Source organism: Abramis brama (genome assembly GCF_963993115.1).
Source record: "Abramis brama genome assembly, chromosome: 1".
NCBI classification, from domain to species: domain Eukaryota; kingdom Metazoa; phylum Chordata; class Actinopteri; order Cypriniformes; family Leuciscidae; genus Abramis; species Abramis brama.
Window position 1 is genome coordinate 65,840,538 of NC_139963.1, and position 22,420 is coordinate 65,862,957.

General features: G+C 40.7%; 1 protein-coding gene across 1 annotated transcript; it reads right to left on the minus strand.

Moving 5' to 3' along the window:
* Positions 1 to 1,051: 1,051 nt before the first annotated feature.
* On the minus strand, positions 1,052 to 17,643 carry LOC311078700 (uncharacterized protein). Its single transcript, XM_084107678.1, has 10 exons — positions 17,367 to 17,643; positions 16,667 to 16,996; positions 16,188 to 16,577; positions 15,810 to 15,896; positions 2,592 to 2,651; positions 2,430 to 2,504; positions 2,093 to 2,121; positions 1,927 to 2,001; positions 1,433 to 1,501; positions 1,052 to 1,296 (listed from the first exon to the last, which is right to left on the minus strand). Exons 1-10 carry the CDS (start codon positions 17,425 to 17,427, stop codon positions 1,240 to 1,242), a joined length of 1,233 nt encoding a protein of 410 aa, XP_083963804.1. The 5' UTR covers positions 17,428 to 17,643; the 3' UTR covers positions 1,052 to 1,239.
* Positions 17,644 to 22,420: the final 4,777 nt, after the last annotated feature.

Consider the following 22,420-nt stretch of genomic DNA (forward strand, 5'->3'; position numbering starts at 1 on the left):
AGCTGCCCATTCCCACCTGCAGCAAAGTTCAAACCGCCCGCTCCCGCGAGATTTGCGTTGGGTCCCGCGGGACCTGGCGGGACTCAATCCCAATGCAGCCCTCTACTGTGGGTCAGGACCAAAAGGACAAGATCCCGGATACAGTCGGCCAAAATGAACTTTCTCCGCAGGGTGGCTGGGCGATCCCTTAGAGATAGGGTGAGAAGCTCGGTCACTCGGGAGGAGCTCACAGTAGAGCCGCTGCTCCTCAGAGGGGTCAGCTGAGGTGGCTCGGGCATCTGTTCCGGATGCCTCCTGGACGCCTTCCCGGGGAGGTGTTCCGGGCGCGTCCCACCGGGAGGAGACCCAGGGGAAAACCTAGGACACACTGGAGGGATTATGTCTCCCGGCTGGCCTGGGAACTCCACGGTGTCCCCCCGGAAGAGCTAGAGGAAGTGTCTAGGGAGAGGGAAGTCTGGGCATCTTTGCTTAGACTGCTGCCCCAGCAACCCGTCCCCAGATAAGCGGAAGAAGATGGATGGATGGATGGATGGATGGATGGATGGATGGATGGATGGATGGATGGATGGATGGATGGATGGATGGGTTTTCCAGTTGTTTTCCTCTGTGAATATGCATTCATGGATGTCTGAGAATTGTGTTGCTTTTTGGAGTTCAGATTTAAAAGTGTCTATAGATATAGAGGCTACACTCGTTCTGCGGTACCGTTGCTCTCACGGGACAGATAGACTACATATGCTTATTTATATTTTAGTGTTAAATAAAAAGTACCTTCAGATGAAATCCTGTAGGTGTCAGTGCTTTCTATCCATCCATGCAATAGATGCACATCCTTGAATGAGCGTGGATTTCTAGCGCATTTACTTGAACTTCTGAGGTTATATCTATGGTTTGACACATTAGAGAGGTAGCCAAAATCTGAATTTAAAATGGACTGAATAATAAAGCTCTCTTGATAAGCTATGCCGAGCTGACGGACCATAGACTGTAAAAAAAAAGAGTGACTGACAAGTATGCACATAAATCACTGTCACACACACACAAGCTCAGAGTAATATTGTAAGTTACTGCATAATACATTTTCAACTAGCAGAATAGTACAGAATCACGATACACAGTCTCACTTGTAGCTATATTATTATAATATTTCAAAGGGCAAAACAGGTGAGCTTATGATCTGTATCATTAATATTTATTTGTGAAGGTCTTGTTCTTGTTCACAGAGGCGTAAATTTTATCCTATGGTTGATCTTCTCTTCCTCTGATGGCAGCATAAGTCACTGTATCATCATGATCCTGAAAGAACAGATTCTGTCCATCAATGTTTGAACCCCAGCAATTATTATTATTATTATTATTATTATTATTATTATTATTAGAGCATGAGCTTCATTTATCTGAGAGTCAAACTCATGTGCTGGTATCTACTCACATTGAGTGATTTTACTGGCTTTGTATTGGAAGAAGTGACCTCAGAATAAGTCACATCATCTGTCTGCTCCTAAACATCAATGCAAACGTGCAGAGAGTCAAGTTTAACAAGTTTAAGACATATCTCTCACAATAATATTGTAGCAAGTCTAAAGACTCTTTATGCTCAATATCAGGCGCAATCTAGATGCATGTATTTTCTTTCATGTGTTATGTGTTCTGGTTTTGTGGGACTTTCAGGCGTGGGCTGTTCTTCTGATGAACGAGCCTGCGCAGTTATGCAGGGGCGGGGTTGTAAAAAAGGAAGTTCCAGAAGATTTGTGTTCGCTGGTCTGTTTTTGAGGCAAGAGCATCGGTGCTCACGTTAATAAAAGAGCCTTGTAACTATAAAGTGAGTCTATAATTTTCTCCGATCGCTACAATATGTAGAATAACACAAAAGCTTTTAGTAAGTCACATTATTGAACGTAATGTTTGATGATTTAGTGGACTCACATTGGCTCTTGCAGCGGGAGGAATGGACATGTTGATCGTCTCATTCGCCCCTTTATGATCATTCTCATCTTTGACCTTCAGAACAAACAGTTAAACTGCATGAATGACACTTTATTGAGCTTTAAAGACAGTAATCAAATCTAAATCACTGCATTACTGAACTCACCGCAGAGTCGCCAGTCCCTCTTTTATTATCTGAAAACAAGTGCCTCATGAAATATGAGTATTTATGGAAAAACACACATGAAAAACACAATGTTAAGCATTAAGTTTTTACAACAATCAGATTTTGTTGAAGCATTAAAATGAATAATAAAAATGATTGTTGACTTGATAACTCTGTGATATTGACATTACAGGATTTCTCAGCAGGAATAAACTTCTGTTTGAGAATTTCATATAATCCACATGTTTCTATGATACTTACAGTCTGAACATGATGTGTTTGTTTGCTCATCTGAACTGTTTTTAATTGTTGTAAAGGAGTAAATCTGAAAACTCACCAGCTCTTTTTCTGCAGATCAGCCAGAGAAGAGCAAGAAGGAGAACAGCGACTGCAGCGACAGAAATCACTATGACTGAAGAAGAGATCGAGCACAGAGTCAGAGACGGACAGGGCAGATTGGGGACAATTATAGACAAAGACAAACACTGTGATTATGTACCTTGTGTGTTTGTAATTGAATGATGAGAGTCTGTGACTGGTGTGGTCGTATCAGCTTGAGCTGAAAAGGATTAATCTTAGTTGAGATGCATCATAATAATGTCCAGAATGAGGAGAAGAAGAGGTGAGGCATAGCAAACCTAGCAGCTTAAACTTTATTTTACCAAACTAAAGAGAGAAATCCAACATGAGAACACAAACAGCACAATCCCCAGATTTAATTTAACTCTGCTCAGAGTACATATGGTCCCACTCTAAAGAGTGTTAAAGTAACTCTGAATCAGAGTTAAAGTTAATGAGATGATAAAGTGATTAAAGTGATGATTGAGCATTAGTGATGAACACCTGCTGTTAACAAGCAGAATCACTGAAGAAAAGAAAAACACACTGACAAGAACTACAACTGACTTCAGCCACAGCCTAATGCCGAGTTCACACTGAACGATATTAGCCCTGATTTTCGCCCGCCGACAGGTTTTGGGAAATCGCAGACAAATGCCCGAAATCATAGGTAAATTGGTGCTCGTTCACGCGAGTGACAATCATGCAGTGTGCATTATCAAGAGAATATCTAAGATATATAGATCATATCAAACAGAAATAAAGCACAAACATTTGCTTGACCAGCAGTACATTGCAGAATTATTTATTTACCCCCAACTCTCTTTGCAGAAACACAATAATTGCTCTCCTCGTCTCCCTGAACATTTCCTCCTGCATAATCTGTTTTTCTTTTTCTTCTTTTCACTGCAAATCAGCGCACAGAGAATTTGGATCGCAATCTTCTTGCAGGCTTTAATTTTCAGGCTAAACAATTTCAGGCTCGTTTGAGAACTCCAGTCTCACGCACGCGTGATCTTGCGTTATTTCCTCATCACTTCTCACGTGTGTTTGGTTGTGAAACGTAGTTTGTGGACCAGACAGAAGTTGTCAGCGATTCTTTCTTTTGTAAAGTCATGCAGTGTGAACACACACACCAGCAACTGATTGTTACCCTGGATAGTCGTGCAGTGTGAAAATAACAGTGACCCGACTACTGTGTGAACTCTGCATAATGCCAACATCTATGGTTTAGATGTTGATGTTTTATTGAAAATGTTTGGCCACCATTATGGTGACAGTAGAAGTGGTTGTTTGTTATTAATAATTAGTGGTGGTTGAGGAGATTCCCCCTTCTATGTAAAGCGCTTTGAGTGCTGAGAAAAGCGCTATATAAATGTAATGAATTATTATTATTATTATTATATTAATAGACTATATTCACCAACAACACTTTCTGGCAACAGATCAGACATTCTGAATTTAGATTTTTAAATACATTATGGGATTTTTAGACACACACAGACATCAAGAATCAACATATGAATACCAACAATGGTCACAACAATGCTCCAACCACCCAAACATACATACAGACCTATATAATGGCCTGTAAAACTCATTTATAATTTATAATCAGTTCCATATCAGATTACATGTGATCACGGGCTTAGAGTATTTCATTCAAACACATTTCAAGAGTTCTCGAGTAGTGGACACTCGTGCAACATTGGCGAGGGATGAGCATAAAAAGTGTAAACACAGCCTTAAGGCCATTGCACACTGAGTCCGAAATTTTCGCATGCGTTTTTTCGTGTTCATCAGCCTTAAAATTCGTCACGCACAGAAACCTTGCACACTGAGTCCGATGCGTATTTATTAAACCTTTGCGGAAAAAAACGCAAAAAATACTAAATTGATTCGTCAAGCAGTGAGGATGATTTTGTTGCCCTCCTTCTAAAAAGAGAAAAAGAAAGAGGAAATATTGGGTCCATCCAATCCTGAGATTGCGCCGAGAGGAAGGAGTTTCACCTCCTTATCAAGGATTTGCGAAATTATCCCGAGCGATTTAAAATTTACCTCAGAATGTCAGTGGAACAGTTTGAAGCTTTGCAAGCGATACTGGAGCCACATATTAAAAAGAAGACCACCTATTTCCGTGAACCAATCGATCCTGTAGGCTACTGTTACGAAACTGCTCCGAGACTCAAAGGGGAGATCCAACTGCAGCTTTAATGAGGGGTAATCCAAAGACGAAATCCAATAAACAGGCAATGGTAGAAACACAGGTAAGCAGTCCAAACAAACAAATAAACAAACCAACAAAACAGGCAGGGACCAGAGGCAAGAGAGTAATCCAGGGAACAAGGCAAGATATCCAAAAAACCAAGAAACAAGAAAACCAGGGAAAAACGCTCAGAGATGCAGTGTAACACAAACAAAACTTCGCAGTGTGTGAATGAGTGAACATGGTATAAATAGGTTGAGACTAACAGGGTGATGAGACACAGGTGAAGAGACACAGGTGAATGCAATCAGAGATGATGAGTCCGGGCAGTGAGTTATGGGAACTGTAGTTTGTGAGTGAATAGGAGAGTCTTATGTGGAGTGCCCTCTGGTGGCTCTCAAGGGCACTCCAGCTGGTGATCGTTACATAGCCCCCCCTTTAAGGAGCGGATTCCAGACGCTCCTAAACTGTCCAGGAGGGAGGTGGAGCGGAGGTGGACCTGGGGGCGGGATGGAGGGCCAGGCCCGTGGAGCAGCAGAGGACCTGGATACTGCAGCAGGATGGGAGGCCAGGGCGGATCAGGCTGTGCAGGTGACCAGGGCGGAGCAGGCTGTGCAGGCGACCAGGGCGGAGCAGGCTGTGCAGGCGACCAGGGCGGAGCAGGCTGTGCAGGCGACCAGGGCGGAGCAGGCTGTGCAGGCGACCAGGGCGGAGCAGGCTGTGCAGGCGACCAGGGCGGAGCAGGCTGTGCAGGCGACCAGGGCGGAGCAGGCTGTGCAGGCGACCAGGGCGGAGACAACCCTTCAGGCGGCCAGGGAGGAGAGGAACCTTCAGGCGGCCAGGGAGGAGACGACCATTCAGGCGGCCAGGGAGGAGACGAACCTTCAGGCGGCCAGGGCATAGACGACCATTCAGGTGGCCTGGGCGGAGACTTTCCCTCGGGCGGCCAGGGCGGAGTCAACAGTCCATCGGACGACCAAGGCAGAGACAACAGTTCATCGGGCGGCCAGAGCGGAGACTTTCCCTCGGGCAGCCACGGCGGTGAAGACCCCTCGGGCGGCCACGGCGGTGAAGACCCCTCGGGTGACCACGGCGGTGAAGACCCCTCGGGCGACCACGGCGGAGGAACTGGAACAGACACCAACGGCTCAGGAACTGGAACTGGCACCACCGGAACTGGCACTGGAACCGGCACCACCGACTCAGGTTCAGGAACAGACACAGACACTGGCTCTGGCTCAGGAACTGGAACAGACACCGGCTCAGGACCAGACACCGGCTCAGCGGAGACCATCTTGTCCGGAGACACTGGTTCGGCGGTGGCCATCTTGTCCGAAGACACAGGCGTGGTTTCGGCCATCTTGTCCGAAGACACAGGCGTGGAGTCGGTCATCATGTCCAAAGACACAGGCATGGAGTCGGCCATCTTGTCCAAAGACACAGGCGTGGAGTCGGCCATCTTGTCCGAAGACACAGGCGTGGAGTCGGCCATCTTGTCCGAAGACACAGGCGTGGAGTCGGCCATCTTGTCCAAAGACACAGGCGTGGAGTCGGCCATCTTGTCCAAAGACACAGGCGTTGAAAGAGGAAGAGGAACAGATTCAAGCTCAGTATCCAGATCAGTTTCAGGCTCAGGAACAGATTCAGTCTCGGCGGGACGAGACACTTGACGGGCGGACGTGACGTGAAGCTCAGTCTCTGGATCGGCAGAAGTGACATGAAGCTCAGTCTCTGGATCGGCAGAAGTGACGTGAACAGTCTCTGGATCAGCAGAAGCGCACTCTGAGCTTGACGGGACCAGCGGCGGCGAGGGCTTTGAGCTGGTTGGGACCAGCGGCGAAGAGGACTTTGAGCTGGGCAGGACCAGCGGCGAAGAGGGCTTTAAGCTGGGCAGGACCAGCGGCGAAGAGGGCTTTGAGCTGGGCAGGACCAGCGGCGAAGAGGGCTTTGAGCTGGGCAGGACCAGCGGCGAAGAGGGCTTTGAGCTGGGCAGGACCAGCGGCGAAGAGGACTTTGAGCTGGGCAGGACCAGCGGCGAAGAGGACTTTGTGCTGGACAGCGATGAAGAGGGCTCTGTGCTGGGCAGCGATGAAGAGGGCTCTGTGCTGGACGGGACCAGCGGTGAAGAGGGCTCTGTGCTGGACGGGACCAGCGGTGAAGAGGGCTCTGTGCTGGACGGGACCAGCGGTAAAGAGGGCTCTGTGCTGGACGGGACCAGCGGTGAAGAAGGCTCTGTGCTGGACGGGACCAGCGGTGAAGAAGGCTCTGTGCTGGACGGGACCAGCGGTGAAGAGGGCTCTAGCCTGGCAGGCATGTCGCCTGCTGTCTCAGGCGCGGCGGGCATGACGCTTACTGCCTTGGCTTCGGCAGATCTGGCGTGAAGTGCAGGCTCGGCTGGACTGGCGTGAAGGGCAGACGGTGACATGGCGTGCCACGGAAGGAAGCTCTCCAGACATCTGGAGAGTGCCTCTCTCCAATCCAGACCGGAGAGATCGGGGAGCTCCCTCGGGTCGACCTCCTTAGCCCCCAGCCGGTAACACAACTTAATTGCCTCGTCCCCCAGAGAACAAGAGGCAGCGAGAGGAACAAACCCCCAGGTATACTGGAACAGATCGAGGCTATCCAGGGCCAAGGCTGCGATCTGTCCAGCGAACTCCCGGCTCATGCTGGGAAGATCAGGCGAGATCTGTACTGCTGCATTCCTGGAGGTCATAGCTGCTGGATCTGGGTGTGGCGAAGTTTTCTGTTACGAAACTGCTCCGAGACTCAAAGGGGAGATCCAACTGCAGCTTTAATGAGGGGTAATCCAAAGACGAAATCCAATAAACAGGCAATGGTAGAAACACAGGTAAGCAGTCCAAACAAACAAATAAACAAACCAACAAAACAGGCAGGGACCAGAGGCAAGAGAGTAATCCAGGGAACAAGGCAAGATATCCAAAAAACCAAGAAACAAGAAAACCAGGGAAAAACGCTCAGAGATGCAGTGTAACACAAACAAAACTTCGCAGTGTGTGAATGAGTGAACATGGTATAAATAGGTTGAGACTAACAGGGTGATGAGACACAGGTGAAGAGACACAGGTGAATGCAATCAGAGATGATGAGTCCGGGCAGTGAGTTATGGGAACTGTAGTTTGTGAGTGAATAGGAGAGTCTTATGTGGAGTGCCCTCTGGTGGCTCTCAAGGGCACTCCAGCTGGTGATCGTTACAGCTACAGAGACTGGCACACGCGCACACACACACACACACACGGCCGGCGGAAGCGCTGGGCAGACAGAACAGCTGTATACAGGTTATATTTTATACCCAAATAATACATGGGTTTTGTCGTTCGCTTGTACGGTGGCTCTGAACTGTGAAAACACCATTCAAAATGCTTGCTACGGATGCGAAAAACGCAGAAAATCGAACCTGATCCGAATTTTTTTTTGACGGACGAAAGTTTCGGAGGCAGTGTGCAAGCGTGATTGACATAACGTGAGGTCGTATTTATTTTTTAACGTGCGAAAATTTCGGATGCGAATTTCGGACTCAGTGTGCAATAGCCTTTAGAGTAAAAATAGTCGGGGAGCCAAAGTCTCAAAAATGGGTTGAACCTGACATGGTCTGTCATACTTTTTATTTGTGTTTTTTCTGTTAAATTTGACCCTAAGAACAAATAATTGGAGGTTCTGCTCTGCCGGAAATATCGCGAAAAAAAATTGTGGCCATTTTAGTGTATGCACCCTTTATTTTTTATCAGAAAAATGTGAAAAATGATTTTTTTTCCTCAAATCCTCAGTGGGTTTGGTAGGCTGTCAATAAATGCATTCCAGATACAAAGAACACATTTGCTGACAACATCCACTGAAAAAAATAACTCTTAAAACACATTTCTACATGATTTTGCATCAATTTAATGCAAAAAATTAGGCGTTTTCTCACTTTTTTCCAATATTTTCATCTTCACTTCATTGGCAATCAACTATTCCCTCAAGTTATGACATCAGTCAATATGTCATTCTTTTCACCAAACAGTATACTCATTCCACAGAAAAAAATCATAAAAATCCAACCAAAATCAATGGATCTGTGATGATTTCACTAATAGTTGATCAGCAGGCTCAGAACCTCAATAGAATTGTAGGCTACTCTCAAAATTCCGAAAGACATGTAGTCCATGAGCCAGGGGGGTTGATCGGTATCATCGGGGGGAAAAATGCTTTCATTGTTATTTGGCAAGGTAAACACCCCTAGTATTAGAAAAATCACGATAGCAGTGCAGGGGTGGTAGCGAAATCACTTTTTTCAGCTCATGAAGTTACTAACCCCCTAAGATAAATTCCGTTTTTGAAATCTGGTGTATATCTGGTTTAGGCTCATGCTAGGGATATTGTCAATATTCTATAATATGGTGCTTGGTATCGCTGGAAAGGGGACCTTTTAGGCTTTCATTTAAGCCCAGTACTGAATCTGTCTGACAAACACAGAGGTCACATGACTTCTTTAAACCAGAAATAACACACATTTTTTCACAATTTCCGCCTAAACTGTATGCTTTATTTTATCCCTGTGGCATGAAATAACACCACGGACACAAAAGTCAACAACTTCAATACTCAAGGCACTCTGATGACTCAGAAAATGTATAATATACCCATACTATTTATTTGTGAGAGCCTTAAATTAGACTTGTGCAGCCAGCACAAGTCTTCAAAATAGAATAGAGCCAATAGAATGGACAAATAGAATACCCTAGTCCAGGGCCAAATGTTGTAATAAAAACATGTGTAATTGGTGTAACAAAATGTTTCTATCATGTATTTTGATATTCACCCACTTTCAGTTAGAATGTCAGAAAGTAGCTCATGCACTGAATGTTGATGGATTTTGACAAGGTTTTGTCAGTTTTGTGAAAAGATTGTTGGAATCAATCGCTGTAAAAATATCTATTATTGTCTATCCATTCTAAAAGTGCATCTATCCATTCTAATAGTGCATCTCTCCATCATAAAAGTGCATCTATCCATTATAAAAGTGCATCTCTCCATCATAAAAGTCCATCTCTCCATCATAAAAGTGCATCTATCCATTCTAAAAGTCCATCTCTCCATTATAAAAGTGCATCTATCCATTATAAAAGTGCATCTCTCCATCATAAAAGCGCATCTATCCATTCTAAAAGTCCATCTCTCCATTATAAAAGTGCATCTATCCATCATAAAAGTGCAATTATCCATTATAAAAGTGCATATATCCATCATAAAAGTGCATTTATCCATTATAAAAGTGCATATATCCATCATAAAAGTGCATCTGTCCATTATAAAAGTCCATCTATCCATTATAAAAGTCCATCTATCCATTATAAAAGAGCATCTGTCCATTATAAAAGTCCATCTCTCCATCATAAAAGTCCATCTCTCCATCATAAAAGTCCATCTATCCATTATAAAAGTCCATTTCTCCATCATAAAAGTCAATCTCTCCATTATAAAAGTGCATCTGTCCATCATAAAAGTGCATCTGTCCATTATAAAAGTGCATCTATCCATCATGAAAGTCCATCTATCCATCATAAAAGTGCATCTATCCATTATAAAAGTCCATCTATCCATTATAAAAGTGCATCTATCCATCATAAAAGTCCATCTCTCCATTTTAAAAGTGCATCTGTCCATCATAATAGTGCATCTCTCCATTATAAAAGTGCATTTATCCATTATAAAAGTGCATGTATCCATCATAAAAGTGCATCTCTTCATCATAAAAGTGCATCTCTTCATCATAAAAGTGCATGTCTTCATGTTCATTTTATGAAGTATACTTAAGTAATTTTCAAGTATATTTTTAAGTATACTTTATGTAGTAAGTATATTAATATCAATGTGTACTATTTCAATACTGCTTGGGACTAAATTGGCTCACTTTTCGTATTTTTAGTATTTGTAAGAGTAGTAAACTAAGTACACAACTAGGTTTCTCATTTGTAATGCATCTGTACTACAAGTGAACTTATAAGTATACTAGTAGTTTACTATTTTAATACAAGTAGTACATTTTTTAGTTTATGAAAGTACACAATGATGTGTACTCTCAGTAAACTACTAGTTTCGTAGTTTATACTGCAAGTGTACTTGTAAGTTTTCTTTAAGTAAACATAACATTATACTTTGCACTTAACATGTAACATTATTATTTTTGCACTTGAAAAATACCTTTAACTGTACTTTAATTTTAAAAACATGTTATTAGCTTCATGCATCCTTTTTTAATCTTAACACTTGAATGTCAGTAAGTTTCATAAAGGCAGGCAACATTTTAAACAAAAAAGTAGAATTAGAGTAAATTGATATACACGACCAGTGGACTAGCCTACACAAAAATTCAGATATGCAGAATTAGAAACATATCTGTTTTATATCAATTTTCTAATCAATATTTTCAAACAATGTAAGTTTCATAAGACTGTATGTATATGAAAAAAAACTATGTAAAAAAGTATATTTAATTGACTACTCAATCAAAAGAGTTAACACAACTACAAGACAAGTATACTTTGAATTCTTAATTATTCTTTTAAGCAGGGTTCACCAATCTCGGTCCTGGAGGGCCGCTGTTCTGCAGAGTTTAGCTCCAACCCCAATTAAACACACCTGAACCAGCTAATCAAGGTCTCACTAGGCATACTAGAAACTTTCAAACAGGTGTGTTGGAGCCGGTTGGAGCTAAACTCTGCAGGACAGCGGCCCTCCAGGACCGAGATTGGTGAACCCTGCTTTTAAGTATATCTGGATCAAAAGATTGAGTTCAAGTACAGGCCAAATATACCTGGGCCCGTATTCATAAAGAATCTTAATGCAAAGAGTAGCTCCTAGTGACAAAATTCTAAGAAAATTCTTAGAAATGTGGCCGTTTACTCTTAAAATTAAAGAAAAAATCCCAGTAAAGAAAAAAGTAATTCAGAAAGCATCTTAACCCTTAAAAGAGGTCTTAAGGTCAAAATTGTTAGGAGCACGGACGAGGACTTTTAAGAGGCTGAAGAGTTTCTTCAGCAGAGGAGAAAATGGCAGAAAGACGAAGGAGAAGAAATCTGTTGCAGACAATGGATGACAGTGAGTTAATAAGACGCTATAGATTAGATCGTGCAGGGATCATGTTTGTGACTGATCTTAGAGACGCGCTAACATCTCCGACAGCGCAGAAATGCAATAGCGCCAGAAATGAAAGTAATCACTACATTACGATATTTGGCAACTGGGAAAATGCAACAATGCAGCAGTGTGTAATGTACACAGTCACATGTAATTTCAAAGTGAAGGCTTAGAATAGACCCTATACTTAAAATCACTATTTGTTTTCCTTCTTGGACTACCAGCCAATCACAGTCTTCAAAAGATTGTGTCATACATAGCAACAGGGTCAGCCCCGCCTCCTCACTAAGATGAAAGTTTTTGTCTTTTCCTTGCTCAGAGTTGTTCTCAGATTGGCCCCGAATCGCTCTTAAGCTAAGACTCCTACGTAAAAGTTTTTAAAGGAGAACTCCGGTCAATTTTAACATTGAGCTCATTTTTTGGTAAATTTGAAGTGCTGTCAATACAGAGAACAACGACAAAAATCGGTGTTGCCTACACCATGTTATCCTCTTTTTAAAATTTGCACCCTGTTGACTTCAATGGGGCAAGTTTTAAACCTGCTTTTAGCCTCTTAACATCCTTGATGTGTCATTACAAGTGCCCAGCCATGTGAGTGATTCCTTCAGAGTGAACGCGGGTCAATCTGATTGCAGTAGATGTGAAAGATATGGATAAAAATAATAATAATTCAGCCAGCGCTCACATGGCTGTGCACTTGTAATGACACATCAAGGATGATGGACTTTTATGATGGAGAGATGGACTTTTATAATGGACAGATGCACTTTTATAATGGATACATGCACTTTTATAATGGATAAATGCACTTTTATAATGGAGAGATGCACTGTTATGATGGACAGATGGACTTTTATGATGGATATATGCACTTTTATAATGAATAAATGCACTTTTATAATGGAGAGATGGACTTTTAGAATGGATAGATGGACTTTTATGATGGAGAGATGGACTTTTATGATGGAGAGATGGACTTTTATAATGGACAGATGCTCTTTTATAATGGATAGATGGACTTTTATAATGGATAGATGGACTTTTATAATGGACAGATGCACTTTTATGATGGATATATGCACTTTTATAATGGATAAATGCACTTTTATGATGGATAGATGCACTTTTATAATGGATAAATGCACTTTTATGATGGATAGATGCACTTTTATAATGGAGAGATGGACTTTTAGAATGGATAGATGCACTTTTATAATGGATAAATGCACTTTTATGATGGATAGATGCACTTTTATAATGGAGAGATGGACTTTTAGAATGGATAGATGCACTTTTATGATGGAGAGATGCACTTTTATAATGGATAGATGCACTTTTATAATGGAAAGATGGACTTTTAGAATGGATAGATGGACTTTTATGATGGAGAGATGGACTTTTATGATGGATAGATGCACTTTTATAATGGATAGATGCACTTTTATGATGGAGAGATGCACTTTTATAATGGAGAGATGCACTATTATGATGGATATATGCACTTTTATAATGAATAAATGCACTTTTATGATGGATAGATGCACTTTTATAATGGAGAGATGGACTTTTAGAATGGATAGATGGACTTTTATGATGGAGAGATGGACTTTTATAATGGACAGATGCTCTTTTATAATGGATAGATGGACTTTTATAATGGATAGATGGACTTTTATAATGGACAGATGCACTTTTATGATGGATATATGCACTTTTATAATGGAGAGATGGACTTTTAGAATGGATAGATGGACTTTTATGATGGAGAGATGGACTTTTATAATGGACAGATGCTCTTTTATAATGGATAGATGGACTTTTATAATGGATAGATGGACTTTTATAATGGACAGATGCACTTTTATGATGGATATATGCACTTTTATAATGGATAAATGCACTTTTATGATGGATAGATGCACTTTTATAATGGATAAATGCACTTTTATGATGGATAGATGCACTTTTATAATGGAGAGATGGACTTTTAGAATGGATAGATGCACTTTTATGATGGAGAGATGCACTTTTATAATGGATAGATGCACTTTTATAATGGAGAGATGGACTTTTAGAATGGAGAGATGGACTTTTAGAATGGATAGATGGACTTTTATGATGGAGAGATGAACTTTTATGATGGAGAGATGGACTTTTATAATGGACAGATGCACTTTTATAATGGATAGATGCACTTTTATGATGGAGAGATGCACTTTTATAATGGATAGATGGACTTTTATAATGGATAGATGGACTTTTAGAATGGATAGACAATAATAGATTTTTACAGCGATTGATTCCAACAATCTTTTCACAAAACTGACAAAACCTTGTCAAAATCCATCAACATTCAGTGCATGAGCTACTTTCTGACATTCTAACTGAAAGTGGGTGAATATCAAAATACATGATAGAAACATTTTGTTACACCAATTACACATGTTTTTATTACAACATTTGGCCCTGGACTAGGGTATTCTATTTGTCCATTCTATTGGCTCTATTCTATTTTGAAGACTTGTGCTGGCTGCACAAGTCTAATTTAAGGCTCTCACAAATAAATAGTATGGGTATATTATACATTTTCTGAGTCATCAGAGTGCCTTGAGTATTGAAGTTGTTGACTTTTGTGTCCGTGGTGTTATTTCATGCCACAGGGATAAAATAAAGCATACAGTTTAGGCGGAAATTGTGAAAAAATGTGTGTTATTTCTGGTTTAAAGAAGTCATGTGACCTCTGTGTTTGTCAGACAGATTCAGTACTGGGCTTAAATGAAAGCCTAAAAGGTCCCCTTTCCAGCGATACCAAGCACCATATTATAGAATATTGACAATATCCCTAGCATGAGCCTAAACCAGATATACACCAGATTTCAAAAACGGAATTTATCTTAGGGGGTTAGTAACTTCATGAGCTGAAAAAAGTGATTTCGCTACCACCCCTGCACTGCTATCGTGATTTTTCTAATACTAGGGGTGTATACCTTGCCAAATAACAATGATAGCATTTTTCCCCCCGATGATACCGATCAACCCCCCTGGCTCATGGACTACATGTCTTTCGGAATTTTGAGAGTAGCCTACAATTCTATTGAGGTTCTGAGCCTGCTGATCAACTATTAGTGAAATCATCACAGATCCATTGATTTTGGTTGGATTTTTATGATTTTTTCTGTGGAATGAGTATACTGTTTGGTGAAAAGAATGACATATTGACTGATGTCATAACTTGGGGGAATAGTTGATTGCCAATGAAGTGAAGATGAAAATATTGGAAAAAAGTGAGAAAACGCCTAATTTTTTGCATTAAATTGATGCAAAATCATGTAGAAATGTGTTTTAAGAGTTATTTTTTCAGTGGATGTTGTCAGCAAATGTGTTATTTGTATCTGGAATGCATTTATTGACAGCCTACCAAATCCACTGAGGATTTGAGGAAAAAAATCATTTTTCACATTTTTCTGATAAAAAATAAAGGGTGTATACACTAAAATGGCCACAATTTTTTTTCGCGATATTTCCGGCAGAGCAGAACCTCCAATTATTGGTTCTTAGGGTCAAAGTTAACAGAAAAAACACAAATAAAAAGTATGACAGACCATGTCAGGTTCAACCCATTTTATTGAGCTTTTGAGACTTTGGCTCCCTGACTAAAAATAAGTGAAGTCAGCCATTTTCTCTTCAGTTTCATCTGAGCTGTTGAGGTGAATGGCAGGACAAACTTTCTCCAGTCAGACAGAAACAAAATGTTGGCAGAGATAACTATTTTTCTTTAAGGTCAAAAATATAGTTTTTTAAAAAGATATTTAAATCAGTTTATTTCATATTGGCGTCATAAGACACCCAGACTTGATGAATAACTGAAGTTTTATATGTTAAACTTGTTGCTGAGCATTACGAGTGTACGGCTTATTTTGTGTTTCTCTCTTTTTTGTATATTTGTTTTGTCATATTTTGATGAGTTAACACTGAAGATAACTCTAGCATTATGCACTGAAAAGCACTGATGTGAGAAAGACAGTGATGATGTACCTTTAGAAACGTGTGTGTTTATAGTTGAGGGATCCTGAGAGTGTGTGATGTGGACTGGATTCACTGCTGTCGTTGAATCAGCTTGAGCTGTGAAGATGAATGTTAGTTCAGATCATTAATACTGTACAATATGACCATCATATTTTAACTTTGATCATCACATTACATAAAAAGTTGATATTTTTGCTGTCAAGTTTTAATTCTTTTATTATTTGGACTGTTCCTTCACTGCAGTTCATTAGTTTGAAGCAATGCTCTGAGTTACTCTTCTGTGAGAGTCAAAGAAGCTTTTGTTCCCTCAGTTTGTTCTGGTTCAGTGATACTGATAGACCTTAGTGTTACTGACATTATGAGGCTCTTCTAACACTGTTTTCTCACCTGAATACTTGACAGTGTATCTGACTGAGGTCTTGAGTTGATTTCTCTGAGTAAGCTGACATCTCCACTCTCTGTTGTCATCTTCATTCAGGAGTGTTGTAATCAGAGTGATGATGATACAGCGATATTGATCTGATGATGATAATATCTGATATCTGGAGTCTGTCTTCAGATCAACACCAGCCTGATTCACCCACAACAGCTCAACTCCCTCAGAACTGACCAAATGATTACAGTATAATCCGGCATATGAATACAACTGACAGGAGAGAGTCACAGAGCGGCCTGGACTGATCTCAGTCTGTGAGGATGAAGATGAAGATGAAGATGAAGATGATGATGATGATGATGATGATGATGATGAAGATGATGATGATGGAGACACTGAAACTGAACACAAGACACAAATCACAGACTCTTCAATCATCATCTGAGTTTAAAGGGAGAATTTTAAATTGAGCACATAATCATAAACTTACCATGAAGAACATGCAGATAAACACGTGCATCAGGTCCTTGTTTTTGGTCTTTTCCATTCACATATATCCATTGTTGGCAGGTGTAAGATCCATAATCTTCTTCTGTGGCGTTCTTGATGTTCAGGGAGCAGTCAGACTCCAGACTCAGTCTTTCATGTCTCTCTGTGTCTTTCTTCTTTATCCCTAAACCAATCAGTTCAACTGCTGCTCTATGTCTGAAGCTGTTATAGATCCATGTAGTTGATTTGCAGTCAGAAAGAGCATTATTACAGGGCAGACGCACATTTTCACCAGAACTGATGAACTCATGATCATCCACTCCACTGATACCTGAAACACAGTATATCTCAGTGATCATTATGATATATATAAATAAATGAAACCATAAACATACCAGCATAAAAATAATTTTTCCTCACTTAAAGCAAACAACACACTCTCCAGAATAAACTATTAGTCTTTATCAGAGCGCTGTTCAAATCACTGACACACTCTTAATATGAAGATAATTCTTCATCATCAGATGTTTGAGTGACACTATGTCCAGTATCAGGAATAATACAGTATGATCTGTGTGTATCAATACACAACTCTGAGATCACAACATGAATGTGTGCAAGAATAAACTGAGCATGTTCAAATGAACTCTTTCCAGACTAATTCCACTAAATGTCTTTAGAGAAAATACAGATTTCTTTACCTGTGAGAAGTGAAGAGAGAATGATCAGTCCCAGCAGACACAGATCACACTTATCAGCCATTTTCTGTTTCTGTCAGTCTTTCTCTTCATTATATATAGTTACAGCTCTTCCTTTAAACATCATCAGCTCCTCCTCTGGTTATTCACTTCCTCTGTTCTCATCAACTGAGTGTTTAAATTCTGCTAGAGTTGCTGTTTAGTGACACGATGTCACAGTGAAGTGTTGCTTTAAGTGTGTGTGAAACGTGTGAGAAGTGCATATTCTGTCAACCACACTGTCTCACACATCTGATCTGAACAGTTTATTGGCTACTTTTTTTTGCACACGAGAGAATTACTGTTAGTCTCACTTCTTTCTTTTAGCAGTTTCCCAGAGTATTTTGAAATGATTAACGTCAGCTCCAGTTTGGTGAAACAGAAAGTATTTGCACACTTCTTCATGAGTGTCTGTAAAGCAGATATTAAATGTCTTCAGGAAGAGTTTCTACACATGGATTATAATGTTCTGCTTTACTCTCTCCAGCCCTGAGAAATAGATCAGATCCAGACTCCTTTATTAACACTACAAACACCAAATGCCAGTCATTTTCCCTTTGGCCGGTGGATTTGGCGGTGGCACGAGCCGCTCTGACGGGGATAATTCTCGGTCAGCTGGTTTTGTGTGCTGTGACACAGACGGAGCTGTTTAAAGCGATTCAGAGATGCTTTAAAGGCTATTTTGAATTTAATTTGCTGTAAAATGCGATGTTGCAACCCTGGCTCATGTGAAAAATGTTCCTGTGGCAACATTTTTGCAAAACGCAGAATACGTTGCGTTGTGCACGTTTCACAACAATTTCAAAGTGAAATGTCCAGTGAGTGGCGCTAAAAGCGTGTTTAGTCTTTTTTCCGGAACAGATGAACGTGAATATGGCAACGTTTTATTACGTCAAAGTTTGTACGTATCATCGCAGTTCAGAGTTGAAATGTCCGGTGAGTGGCGCTAAAAGATTAACCATCACGCTTTAAAATAACGTACACCTACACTATACTCTAAATCTATGTCACGTATAGATGAGGATGCAAATGCAAGTAACAAATGTAGATTTATTTACACAAATAAATCCAAAACAGAAATCCAGGATAACAGGTAACAAAGACATGAAGCAGAGACAGGTAACAGTGACAATGATCCGGCAGTTAACAAAACAAGAGACAATGCTTATATAGATAGATCTAAATAAATAACAGGTGTGCCGGTGCTGATGAGGTAGTAATCAGTTGATCAGTCTAGGTGATGACAATCAGCACAAAAACATACACACACAAAATGACCACGGTTTGCCAACCGTGACAACCTACCTAAACCTATTAAAATATGCATATTCATATTCATCTTCGTGTGTGTTTCTACATCTGCGTGACAGTCTCTTTGTGTTGTGGCTTTGAACTCTAGTGTTTTCAGAAGCATGTCATCGCTGGCTGTGAGAACTCAGGTAGTTTGACCGCACTGGTTTAACCCACACACAACTGTGATCATCTCTGAACCCAGTTTAGGCGGACCGGTGTGAATTCTCACACATTCAGAAAACAGTTCCTCTTCTTTCTTAAAGTGGGTTTCTGAAGAAAAGAGAAACACAAGAACTACAACTGTCTTCAGACACAGCCTTATGTGGCAGGTCCAATGAAATTCTTCCTGCCTGCATGTGGTTGGTCAGTCTACTCATTGAGTTTCGTCCTATCAGTGCTATGCAGTAGAGTGTATATAAACTGGCTGGCTAGAGTGTGTGGCGTCACGAGTCACCGCCCCTTTCTTCCCGTGTCGTCATTTAGTCGCCATCCAGGTATGTTTGGTGATGTTGGCTGGGTTGTCATAGCTAACGTTAACCTATTTTCAGGGTGGTGTATGAAGTCCTGCGGCTGGCATTGGGTTGAGGTTGTTCCTCTTCTGGTGGGTGAAAGCCATGATTATGTTTTTCATAGTTACCTCCGGCGCGCACATTGTCCTCCCGATAGACTGGACGAGCCCTCAGCTTCCAAGCATGCGTGTTGTCTGCCTTGGTTTGGTTTGGTTTGGTTTAAAATCTGATTTGGTTCCCGGAGATCGCACTCATAAGGTATGTGCTCCTAACAGGGCCGGCGCGTCCATATAGGCGAACTAGGCAATTGCCTAGAGCGGCACTTTTGTAAGGGCGGCAAAATGTGAGCCAACCGGGAAAGAACAATTCACAAAATAGGCTATATGATTTGCTGAGCTGCCGCCCCGTTCATGAATCGAGACTTTTGAAGGAGAAAGCACACCAACAACAGAGGGGTTCGTTGTTAAAATATATTGATCCAGGGAGTATTTGCAAGGATGACACGCCGTCAAGTCCACCACAGAACCAAGAGACCGCTAGCACAGCTTACCGGAATTTCTATTAAAAAAAAATGTTGCACACCTGGCATCCCTCTCGAAAGGGTTCTCATTCACGCTTGAATATGTTTAACATTATAAAATCTGGTGAAATACAATAGGCCTACTCTTTTTTTTTTTTTTTTTTTAATTTTTTTTACCTATAGCCATTTTAATAGGATGGACAGTTGAAGGAACCCAAACTAATATATTTGCTTCCTCTTGGCCTAAAGTGTTCATACAACGGGAGTATTCTCTGGCTAGAGCAGAACAGCGGAGTGTGTGTGGACAGCCTGAGCTTGTGTTTTGGGTTAAGCTGTGTTGCTTTGACATTGTGGAAAATAGAATAACAGAAACAAAATGTAATAGCCTTTTTACCCGTTATTATCAATCTAAATTAATCTCGTTTTTAATTTAACTTAATTTAGTTTTTCTTTATTTAAATTTCGTTCTTCTTTATTTAAATTTCGTTTTTTCTTTATTTAAATTTCGTTTTTCAAATTTCGTTTTTTCTTTATTTAAATTTCGCTTTTTCTTTATTTAAATTGCGTTTTTCTTTATTTAAATTTCGTTTTTTCTTTATTTAAATTTTGTTTTTCTTTATTTAAATTTCGTTTTTCTTTATTTAAATCTACCCTTTACTGTGTCAGTAATTTTTTAGTCAGAAAAATATTAGACTACCTTAAAAGTAGCCTTGCTTAAGTTAACAGACCTGTGTGTGTGCGTTTAATAAATAAGCAAATAAGCCCTGCCCGCGTGAGGCGCGCCGCTTCCCGCTCGCGCTGTTCTATATAGGCTAGGCTACTAAAAGTTTATAAATTCTGAACTTGTCGCGTCTCGCGTGTCCATCTATAATGCACCAAATGCGACACTGCACTCCCTTGTGAAGTCGATTGGATGAACGGTTCTCGAAATAATCAAAATGCAAACAGACAGACAGACAGACATATAGAGATTCCTGCCTTTATTAGAGAGAAGAATATGTTCAGCCCCCTCTCCCTGAAGCTTCATATATTCGATGTTCATTACTACCGAAGCTTCGAAGCTCAAAAAATTGTATTCGGACCAGCCCTAGGGGGGGCACAATTGTTTTTCGCCTAGAGCGGCAGAAGTGCACACGCCGGCCCTGGCTCCTAACTTATTATAGGTCGAGTGGCGATCTTCTGTAGAGATAAGCTGATTTTTATTAATAGTAAACCTGTTTAAATCTTTAACCAGTTTAAACTCTGTGACGAAACGCCGTCAGTCAGAAACTACAGTGAGGTTTGGTAAAGAGATCTCAGTGATCAACACTCCTGGACTTTATGATACTGAACTCAATAATGAGGAGGTTAAAACTGAAGTAGTGAAATGCATAACATACTCCTCTCCTGGACCACATGCTTTTATTATCGTGATTAAAGTGGGTACATTCACTGAGGAGGAGAAAAGCACAGTGGAGAAAGAAGTATTTGGAGAACAGATGGAAAAATACACTTTAATCCTTTAAAACAGTTAAAGAAAGAAAAGAAAACCATTGAGCAGTTTCTACTGGAAAGTGATTTAGATCTTAAATAACTTGTAGAGAGTTGTGGAAACAGGTTCTTCTGTCTGGACAATAAGTCTGCTGGATACCTACAAGTCAAAGATCTGATGAGGAAAATAGAGAAGATGGTGGACACTTTACAAATGACATGTTTGATGAATCAAAGAAACACATTCAGGAGATTCAGAAGCAGAAACTGTATGAGAAAGTGAAGCAGTTTAAACAGAAGCACAAACCGGTCACTCAATCCGAATGGCAGAAAATATACTGGAGTTTAATAGAGGACTCGCAATGAGAAGTGCTGAATGAAGCCATTGCTCATCTATACAGAGCAGATTATGATCAACTTCTGACGGTGGTGAATACTGAGGAGAAAGAGAGAGCAATAAAGGAGAAAGAGAGAGCAATAGAGGAGAAAGAGAGAGCAATAAAGGAGAAAGAGAGAGCAATAGAGGAGAAAGAGAGAACAATAAAGGAGAAAGAGAGAGCAATAAAGGAGAAAGAGAGAGCAATAATGAAGAAAGAGAGAGCAATAATGGAGAAAGAGAGAGAGCAATAGAGGAGAAAGAGAGAGCAACAAAGGAGGAAGAGAGAGCAATACAGGAGAAAGAGAGCAATAGAGGAGAAAGAGAGAGCAATAAAGGAGAAAGAGAGAGCAATAATGGAGAAAGAGAGCAATAGAGGAGAAAGAGAGAGCAATACAGGAGAAAGAGAGAGAGCAATAGAGGAGAAAGAGAGAGCAACAAAGGAGGAAGAGAGAGCAATAATGGAGAAAGAGAGCAATAATGGAGAAAGAGAGAGCAATAAAGGAGAAAGAGAGCAATAAAGGAGAAAGAGAGAGCAAAAGAGGAGAAAGAGAGAGCAATAAAGGAGAAAGAGAGAGCAATAAAGGAGAGAGAGAGCAATAAAGGAGAAAGAGAGAGCAATAAAGGAGAAAGAGAGAGCAATAGAGGAGAAAGAGAGAGCAATAGAGGAGAAAGAGAGAGCAGTAAAGGAGAAAGAGAGAGCAATAAAGGAGAAAGAGAGAGCAATAGAGGAGAAAGAGAGAGCAATAGAGGAGAAAGAGAGAGCAGTAAAGGAGAAAGAGAGAGCAATAAAGGAGAAAGAGAGAGCAATAAAGGAGAAAGGGAGAGCAATAAAGGAGAAAGGGAGAGC